We start from the raw sequence: 9,615 nt of genomic DNA, 5'->3' as shown, positions 1-9,615 counted from the left end.
TCTTCCAGAGGACCCAGGTTCAATTCCCAGCACCCACATGGCAGCTTACAACTGTCTATAACTCCAGTACCAGGGGCTCCAACACCCTCAGATACACATGTAGGCAAAACACCAATGTACATAAAATATAAATAATTTTTAAAAAAGAATTTTATGCTTGCAGGGTAAACACAATGTTTCACCCCTATGATCCCAGCACTTGGGAGGCTGAGGCAGGAAGATGATGAGTTGGAGGCCAACCTGAGATAGCAAAACTCTGACTCAAAATATAATTACTTCATTTAATATAAATAGTTGTTATAAGCTCTAGCTCATAATTCTTGGAATGCTGATGCAGGAGGAGCATTTGAGCCCAGCTTCAAGACCAGCCTGGGCAATACAGTAAGACCTAGATTCCAAACAAAAGCCTCTTGCAAGGATGGTTTCCTAGCCAAAAGAAAGCTTTCCCACAGCTGCGGAGAAAGGGGAGCACTCGAAGCTTGCCTGCATGTTTCTTTGACCACAGTTTAGGGACATGTGGACTTCAAAGTCATTTGTAAGTCAGAGGAGGAGAGGAAGAAGGAGGGGTGAAGGAGGAGGATTACCCACAGACAGGCAGGATCCTGGCCAACCCCTTTCCTATGGAGACACTCCTGACACCCTTGGCCCGGCCTCAGGGTTCCATCCCCTGCTGCCTGGGAAAGTCAGGGTGCAGTGCTTACGGCTGTAGTGTGTGTCTTCCCATTAGCATTCCTGCAGCCTGGGAGCCAGGTTCCAGCTCCCTATACGGCCTGTGCCCCGATGGCCCTGCCTCCCTGCCACACATGCTGGCCGGGGCTGGAGGATGACCCCGACAAGTGATCTTCCAGGATCCCAGGGTGCTGCTTCCTGCCTGCAAGAGACCCCCCCTCCCCACCCCCTCCCCATGTTCAACATCTCTGGTGCTGTGTGTTTGCTCTTAAGCTAGAGCTGGTCCTTTGACTTCCGCAGCTTGAGGATTGGCAGGGACAGACCAAGTGCCTGTCACCATTGACTGAGGGTCCTTCCTTCCTCCAGGCTGTTTTAGGAACAAAGACCAATACCAGGTGGGCAAAGCTGAGGCTTTATTAAGAAAGAGCTAAGAAGAGGACCCTGAGGCCAAGGCTTACAAGACATTAGAAGCCAATGGCAACAGGCACCTGAGCCTCCACAGAGCCATCTGTGGGTGGAACAGGAGCAGCCTGGGAATTATCATCTACAGGGGGCACAGGGGTAGCTTCTGAGTCATCCACAGGGGGCACAGGGACAGCCTCTGAGTCATTTTCAGAGGGAGGGAGGGTGTCCTCGCCATCAGTCACTGTGGGCAGCACCTCGTATGTCACAGCCCAGTATTTCAGGAACTTGGCCCTTAGGTGCTCCTTCATGGAAGTGCTAGTTATCTCATTAGTGATGTCCAGGTACTTGCCATTCTCCGTGGTATAAGGGTACCAGTGTGTGGGCACGGGTGAGTTGCCCATGTTGGGATCCCTGCAGAGTGAGAAGAGACTGAATAAGTATCGAAGACTACAAGGAGACTGAATGTTGTGGAATATTACTTTGACTATGTAAAGACGTGTTATATTTGTTCATTTTGTTGCATATTTAGCTATGTAAAAGTGTGTTGCATTTGTTTGTATGGTATTTGTTTAACTGTGGAAAGATGTGTTACTTTTGTTTGTTTAACTATGTAAGGATGTGTTGCCGTTTCACCTTGCCTGCCTAAGGCACCTGATTGGTCTAATAAAAGCTGAGCAGCCAATAGCTAGGCAGTAGAGGGATAGGAAGGGCTGGCGGGCAGCAAGAATAAGTAGGAGGACAAATCTAGGCTTGAGAGAAATTGAAGTAGACAAAGAAGGAGATGCCTGGGGCCAGCCATCTGCCAGACAGACAGACACAGAGGAAGCAGGAAAGGTAGGACATACAGAATGAAAGAAAGGTAAAAGCCCTGAGGCATGAAGAGAAACAGGTTAAGTTAAAAGAGCTAGTGGGACAAGCATAAGATAAGGGCAAGCATTCATAATTAACTCTCTGTGTCATGATTTGGAGGCTGGCGGTCCAAAAAAGCCTGCTACAGCTGGAGACCTGTGCTCCCAGACAGCTCTGCACATAGACAGGTTGGCTGTCCCAGCCATTTTGATACTCAGTCATGATGAGCATGTACTTGGCCTTGGGGCTGGGTCAGCAGCTCTTCTGCCCATGTGCAAACTGGCTACCAATACTTGAGGATAAGAAGTTTGTCTAAGTGAGGAGACAGGGCTAGAACCCAGGCCCACAAGGCCACAGTGACAAAGGAGTCCTCAAGTCTGCTGCCCTTGATCCTGGCTCAACCCCACATCTTACCCACTCCTGGCAAAGTTGGTCCAGTAGGCAATCATAGCCTTGGAGAGAGTCCTGTCTCGGGCCCGGTAGCCCAATGGGGTGGCGAAGGGTTTTCCGAAGACGTACTGGAGGTCATCGGCATGGTCAGCCCCCATCCATTTAGGGTAGACAGGCATCCGTGAAGGGTAGGAAAACAGGTAAGAATAGGTATTGCCACTCCTGAGGGAACAGAAACAGCTGGGTTGGAAGGGGGCTCCACTGGGAGGTAAGGCCCAGTAGAGAGGCCAGGAGGAGCAGGGTAGGGAACCCCAAGACTCACAAAGAAACTCTTTTGTAGCCTTGACTGGCCTGGAACTTACTATGTAGACCAACTGGCCTTGAACTCCCAGAGATTGCCTCCTGAGTACTGGGATTAAAAGTGTGTGCCACCACGCCCAGCTCTGAACTGGAGTTCTTGATACCCAGGGAAAGAAAGGCTGCCGCCCACAGTCATGGGTCTTCAATGTTCATGTCTCCACTCTACAAAATATTCGGAGGCCTCCTCTTCCCATAGTGCAGGGTCAAGGATTCATTTCTCTCCATCTGAATTCATATTTCTCACATGATTGGACAAGATATATGTGCCTCTATTACTCTTTTAACCTTGACTGACGGGAAGCCCAGAGCTAAATTCATGGTTTAGTTAGCCAAGAGGCCTTGGTCGAACCTGCAGCAGTCCCCTCAGGAGCCTCCCCACCCCACACCTCTTCCCAGAACCTCACTTGGCATGGGCTTTGTGCTGGGCCAGAGCCATCTCCGTGGGTATCAGGAAGAGGATGTCGGTCTCAAAGGCCACCACTGTCTTCTTCTTGTTCTCCTGGGTCGGGTCCTGGGCCCAGGACTCAGTGTAGAGGTCATAAGTGGTTTGGGCACCCTTAAGGCCCTTGTTGAGAGTGTTTCCACTGACGAGCCTGTAGAAATCCTCCCTGCATGGGGATGGGTGAGACAGACACCAGACCTGCCGTTGGTGTTGACAGGAGCATGTCTGCACTCACCCCAACACGGCACCCACCTCCTCACTCTCGCCCTACCCCCCGCCTCTGAGCCAGCCCCCCAAGCAAGGCCTATTCTTTCCCAGTCCATGCTGCCCTGGGCCCTGGGCCCCCTGCTCACTCTGTGACATCCTGGTTGGTCTTGTCGATGGCTGGTACATCAACAGTAGCAAAAAGGTGGCCATCCATGTTGTTAATGCCAGCTAAGTAGTCAATGTCAGCGGCATTGGCGTACAGATTGATGGGGTCGTCAGGGATGAAGTCTCCATCGACGACAGGGGTGAAGCCCAGATAGTGCCATATGGGGTCTGAGAGGGAGAGCCAACAGGTTCTTGTACCTTCAGATGCCTGCCTGGTCCTCCCCTTGACCTTAGGCACTAGACTTGACCTCTTTCTTCCCTTTTCTGACCAGACCAGGGTTCCTTGACCCCAGCCCCGGGGACTCTGGGGCCACAGTCAGCTTGTGATGGGGATGACTGGCCATGTATGCACTGCCGAACTTGTCCCTAGCCTAACCTGCTAGATGTCAGTGGTCCCCTTCTCTGGTTGTGACAGGCAAGAGCATTCCCAGACTTTGTCTCATGACCATGTGGAGGGTTCACTGCTCCACAGGCCAGGGCAGGGCTGCCTGTTCTCCCGCTTCAGTGCCCCGTTCCCTCCCTCTTTCCTTGTTGAACCTACACCAGGGATGAGGTTTCAGTCACTGTGCACGAGGTCGGCCTGCCCTCCAGGCTTGCCAATTGGCCCGTGCACGGCTCAGCTGGTGGAGACCCCTGGGCCCAGCACAGCCAGGCCTTCTGAAGTGGCACCCCAACCAAAATAGTTTGTTTGAATAGCAGAGGTGCTCAGAGGTAGAGCATTTGCCTGTCATGCATAAGCTCTGGGTTTGATCTATAATATAAAAAGACAGAAGAGATGCAGGGCACCAACGCTGACTGCTAGACTTTGCTTTAGAAGAGTAAGCAAAGAAAAAATTCCATCTCCTAGGCTGGCAGGCTGTTTCTTCATGTCTGCTGGTAGCAGCTCCAGCCAGAAGGTCCAAACACCACAGGAGGTATTTGGAAATTTGCAAATGATTGCCACATTAACAAGGGAGGTAAAGAGTGGCCATCTGGCATAGAGGCCCTGGGTCTGGGTCCACATATCTTCCTGAAACTATGTATGGGTTTCTGCTATTTGGGACTCATGTTTTGCCTGCCTTCCTTCCTTCCTTCCTTCTTCTTCTTCTTCTTTTTTTTTTTTTTTTTTTTAAGACAGGAGGTCTCAGGTTGGAGAGATGGCTTAGAGGTTAAAAGCACTGGCTGTTCTTCCAGAGGTCCTGAGTTTAGTGCCCAGCATCCACATGGTGGCTCACAACCATCAATAATGAGATCTGGTGCCCTCTTCTGGCCTGCACGCATACACGCAGGCAGAACATTGTATACATAATAAATAAATAAATCTTAAAAAAAAAAAAAAAAAAAAGACAGGAGATCTCACTATGTGGCTCTGGCTGGCCTCTCACTGTGTAGATCAGGCTGGATTTGAACCCACAGAGATCTGCTTGCTTCTGTCTCCAGAGTGCTGGGATTAAAGGTGTGTGCCACCACACCTGGCCATGTTTGGCTTCTTTAAAGTCTCTCTGGAGGAAGGGAAGAGAGATCAGTATACACCCCCCTTTACCACTGCAGCTTGCTAGGGGGGAGTGGCAGGAAGTTAGGGGCAGGCCCAGTCAGCCATCTTTCTATCCTAGAGCTCAGCTTTGCCCCACAAGGGCCCCCTTTTGACTTCTAACCTACAGGCCTCCCACCCAGCAGCAGCCACTCACACTCCTGGCTTTTCAAGGGCAGCTTGTAGGCCAATGTCAAGGCCCGGGGGTCTGTGATCTTCAGACACCTAGCCATCTTGCCAGTGTCGTCTGTGGGGCATCCCACCTTCTCAGCAATCTAGGGAAGGCAGAGGCAGGAGGTTAGAGGAGGCAGTGGTCAGGCTCGGAATGGTTGGGGCAAACAGAAGAGCCAGGACAACATGGGAATGAGAAAAGTCCCCACCCTGGCTACCCCTGCCCTGTTGTTGCACTTACCTTTTTGGCCCAGAAAAGTGGGTTCTTCTGGATGGCCCAGGGGCTCAGTGCCACACCACTTTGACTGATGGCTCGCCGGATGAGGCCCTTGTTGTATGGGGAGAGGGTCTGCAACACCCAGAAGTCCTGTCAACAGGCTGCGCCCTGCTCTGACCATTATCCCAGGCCCCACTGGCCCCCCTCCCTTCATCTTGGGGTCAGACTCCACAGCAGAGGGCGCCAGACCTGCAGAGAGACACTGGCACCTCCGGCAGACTCCCCAAAGATGGTGATGTTATCAGGGTCGCCCCCAAAGGCTGCAATGTTCCTCTTCACCCAGGCGATAGCCATGTGCTGATCTCGAAGGCCAAAGTTACCTGAGGGTAAGAGGAGTAGCCTTCATCAGGAGGGGCCCTCAACTAGAGTTGGAGGAGGCTAGAGATGAGGGTGGCAAGTCATGTGGGCAGGAGGGAACCAGTCCTAACTGCATCGACACCCTGGGAGAGCCCAGGATGGCAAACTGGATCTCCAGGAGGCTGAGCGGAATGCAGGGCTGGGCGGCACAGTAAAGCCGGCTGGTGGCTCTGCTTAAGTCCTACATGTGATGCCTCCTACCGTCCGTCTGTCCTTTGGCTTCCCTGTCCACTCGACTCTACCTCAGCTTCCCTCTTGCTCTCCAGGACTCAACTTGTGTGCCTGTCATTCTTTTGTTTGTTTGTGTGTTTGTTTTTCGAGACAGGGTTTCTCTGTGTAGCTTTGAGCCTTTCCTGGGACTCACTTGGTAGTCCAGGCTGGCCTCGAACTCACAGAGATCCGCCTGGCTCTGCCTCCCGAGTGCTGGGACTAAAGGCGTGTGCCACCGCTCAGCTGTGTCTCTGTCATTCTATCGGTCCCTTGGTCTCTCTCATTTCCTGATGGCTGCCTAGAGCTCCCAGGTCTCATAATTCAGCTCCAGTCCTCCCTGACTCTGAAGAAGGTTCTGGGTCTTCCCGTAGCTGTCAGGGTAGAGGGTTCTGGAGTGCATATATCTGCTGGGTTCAGAGTTCACAGGGTTCAGCATGTTCACTGTTCCAATATACCTGGAAGGTTGGCATCCCCGGTGCTAAGGAAACCCAAGGGTCCAACACGGTAGTTAAAGGTGACCACGATGACGTTGCCCCGAGTGGCGATCTCTTCCCCGTCATACAGGTAGTTTTTGAGGACATTGGCCCCCTGGCCAGACCCCATAAGGAAGGCACCTCCATAGATCCAGATCATCACAGGCAGGTTCTGGGACACTGAAAGGGGGAGACAGGGACTTCAGACACTAGCAGGCCCTCTCCCTAGCCAGCTCATTAACCGTGTTAGAGCAGGTGCTCAGCCCAGGCTGCAAGGATCAGCAGTGGGCACCCCCTCCTCGCCTCAGCCCTGATTTCAGGTATATTTGGCTTTGCAGCACCAAATGCACCCCAGGGCAGGCTTTGAAGCTCTGGGGTGGGGTTGGGATCCTCTGGGAAACTGTGATCCAGACCTTGTTTCCTGCCCTGAGGGACCCAGATATTGAGGTAGAGGCAGTCTTCTTGCCCATAGGTGTTGTCCTGGGTGATGGTGGCCTGTAGGCATCGTTTCTTGAAGTCCTTGGCCTTCAGGGTTCCTACAGTGAGAGAAGGGGCAGATGTGAAGAGTACCAGCTAGGGCCAGCCTAGCGAGGGCCAGCCAGCACCCAGTACCCACCTTGCCAGCCAGGGTGACGCTGGGGATTCTCCAGGGTCTTGGCGGTGGCAAAGGGGATGCCTTTGAAGATGTCAACCGAGTCACCACCCAAGAGACTGAGCTTCTTGTTGTTGCCCTCCACGAAACCTCCTTCTGTGTACACAGCACCCAGCTGCAGGTGACACATAGCAAGGTCAGATGGGCTTGGGCATGGTTAGCCTGAATCCAGAGTGGCTGGCTGAGCCGTTTCCAGGGTGCTAGCAGGTCCCCTGCCAAGTGCCAGAGAGGCTGGTTCACCCCCACCCAGTGCTGGCACATCCTCCTACAGCTGTCCGAAGCTCCTCCAGCCCATATTCTGCTCAGTTGGAGTGATGTCTAGATCTTGGCTGAGACCTGGTATGTAAGATGGGTCACAGTAATTTCCCCCCAAGGCTGGCTGTCAGAGGGAAGGCCTGTCAAATGCCGACCGTGGTGGATGCTCAGTGCTACCAGAATGTTTCTGAAACCTGACTCTCCTTCCCTCACCTTTCCCATTGCCTAGCTAGCTGGGCATGGATCTGGTGGCCCCATGTCCAAGCCCTCACAAGGCCAATCAATACTGCCACTTGGTGTCTAGTCTTTTTTTTGTTTGTTTGTTTTTCGAGACAGGGTTTCTCTGTAACAGCCCTGACTATCCTGGAACTCGCTTTGTAGACCAGGCTGGCCTCGAACTCAGAGATCCACCTGCCTTTGCCTCCTGAGTGCTGAGATTAAAGGTGTGCTCCACCATTGCTCTGCTGGTGTGTAGTCTTACCAAGTGGCCTAGAGGCAGGTGCTCATCTGCCCACTGTCCCTGCAAACTGAGGTGCGGGGCTTTCCCACTCAAAGTCATTCTGCTGAGACAAGGCTGTCCAACATCTGGGCCAGTGCATGTCCCCTCCCATCCTTCTTGCATTTGTCCAGGACACATGCAGGAGCAGCTCTGCTTCCCTGGCAGCAGTGATAGTGTGGCCTCCTGCTTTTCCCCTGTGCAAGGTTTCAGGTAGAGGGAAGTAGGCAGCCTGAGGCTGCAGGCCCAAGCTAGGATCCCAGCAACCCTGGGAATCTGAAGTCCATGCCCATGAGCTCCCTACTATCCTGGGTGAGGAAACTGGACAGAGGAGTTGGGCAGACTACACAGACAATTGGGGCATCCGAGGTTCCTTGTTTCAGCCTCCGGGCCACTGGGAGGAGTCTAAAAGCCAGCTTAGGGGGGGATTAAGTCGGGGGCGGGGGGAATGTCACCTCTCAGTGTGTCTGTGTGGTAGTGGTTGACCCGAGTGTCTCAGGTGGGGACTCAAGGATGTAGAGATGCTGGCCAGTGTGTTGGCTGGCAGCAGAGAAGTGGTGGGAAAGTTCAGGTCCTTCTAACACCCTAAAAGGACTCTCAAGAAAGATAATTACTTCTTTCCCATGGCGGGAGCCCAGCACCAGCACCTCAACTTCCAGGCTCCAGGGGAGGGAGGGTGGTCTCTGGGGCCCAAGACAGCACGACAAGGGTTGGAGCATGAGTGGGTTGGAAAGCAGCGTGGTGAGGAGCTGGGGCCGTGCAGGGCCTCATGCCGTTCTGTGACTTGTCCACACACAAGAGATGGAGAATGATGGTTCAAGGGCAGACTTCAGAGGCGCTCCAGAAGAGCTGGGGCAGCCTCCTCAGGGCCCTTGGAGGGGAGCTTTGCATACAGCAGGTAGGGTTCTCCCCTCTCAGGAAGAGCAGGAAATGGAGGTTACTTGGGAGTCAGGCCCCTGATGTGGAACAGACATTTCAGATTCCTGTTCAAGAACAGGATGGGGTTGCTGTGTAATATCAGGCAAGCTGCTTCTCTCTCTAGCAGGGGTGGGGGTGGGGTCTTAAGAAGGGGAAAAGCCAGAGGTTGTAGGTAGGCTTGCCAGACTTAGGCCCACCTGAAACCACAGAGCAATAGTGGGTTTTTTAGTATAAATGCTCCAAATAGTGCACAGGATGTCCTTACATGCAGAACTGCTCCTGGTGTGAGATTTCAGTACAATTCTGCATGCTGTGCTAGGCTTCCCATGAACAAGACAAGCTGGGTGTGGCCCAGGCAGGACCAGAGCTTGGAGGGCTGCTGGGCTTGCTGGCCTTTTACTCCTTCCCTTTCTGTGACCTCTCTGTCTTCCATACTCTAGACACTGTCCCCAGTTTCCAGATGTTAATGAAAGAGGGCCACAGTCCCCTCTGGCTTACCTTTGCAGCATAAGCTGCTGCCAAGCAGCAGGCGAGGCCAAGAAACAGAACCTCCAGGCGCCCCATGGTGAGTGTCTGCCTCTAGGCAGTCCTTCTCGCCACTTCTCCAGTATTTATGGAGCTGGAGCCAAGGTCGTGTGCACGCCTACCGTGTACTCACAGACGCACAGGTGTGGGGTGGTCTGTTTTTCCCAGGTCCTTAGTGGTGCCCATAGGGCACCTGTGTGGGTTACTGCCTACCTGGGAGCAGAGGCAGGTGGCATGGCTAGTGAGGGAAGGGCCTCCAGGGCCAGCCCTGGCTGGGTGCTGGG

At 53.2% G+C, this 9,615-nt stretch overlaps 1 protein-coding gene across 2 annotated transcripts in view; it reads right to left on the bottom strand.

Moving 5' to 3' along the window:
- Positions 1–1,062: 1,062 nt before the first annotated feature.
- The window catches only part of Cel (carboxyl ester lipase), a 12,055-nt gene continuing 3,502 nt past the window's right edge, over positions 1,063–9,615 (bottom strand). Inside the window, exons 1-11 of one of the 2 annotated variants that reach the window (XM_006983357.4) lie at positions 9,305–9,485; positions 7,102–7,252; positions 6,899–7,021; positions 6,468–6,665; positions 5,635–5,765; positions 5,410–5,517; positions 5,155–5,272; positions 3,469–3,655; positions 3,078–3,281; positions 2,338–2,535; positions 1,063–1,485 (exon numbers count right to left, since the gene is read on the bottom strand). In XM_006983357.4, the coding sequence (XP_006983419.2) occupies positions 1,134–1,485; positions 2,338–2,535; positions 3,078–3,281; positions 3,469–3,655; positions 5,155–5,272; positions 5,410–5,517; positions 5,635–5,765; positions 6,468–6,665; positions 6,899–7,021; positions 7,102–7,252; positions 9,305–9,370 (1,836 nt within the window). In that variant the 5' untranslated portion in view covers positions 9,371–9,485 and the 3' untranslated portion in view covers positions 1,063–1,133. Of the gene's footprint in view, positions 1,486–2,337; positions 2,536–3,077; positions 3,282–3,468; positions 3,656–5,154; positions 5,273–5,409; positions 5,518–5,634; positions 5,766–6,467; positions 6,666–6,898; positions 7,022–7,101; positions 7,253–9,304; positions 9,486–9,615 lie in introns of those variants that run through there. The other variant, XM_016001876.3, reaches the window with a different exon arrangement.

This window comes from Peromyscus maniculatus, chromosome 4 (genome assembly GCF_049852395.1).
Source record: "Peromyscus maniculatus bairdii isolate BWxNUB_F1_BW_parent chromosome 4, HU_Pman_BW_mat_3.1, whole genome shotgun sequence".
In the NCBI taxonomy this organism is placed as follows: domain Eukaryota; kingdom Metazoa; phylum Chordata; class Mammalia; order Rodentia; family Cricetidae; genus Peromyscus; species Peromyscus maniculatus.
The sequence above is the reverse complement of the archived record's forward strand: the minus strand, read 5'-3'. Positions and strand labels throughout refer to the sequence as shown.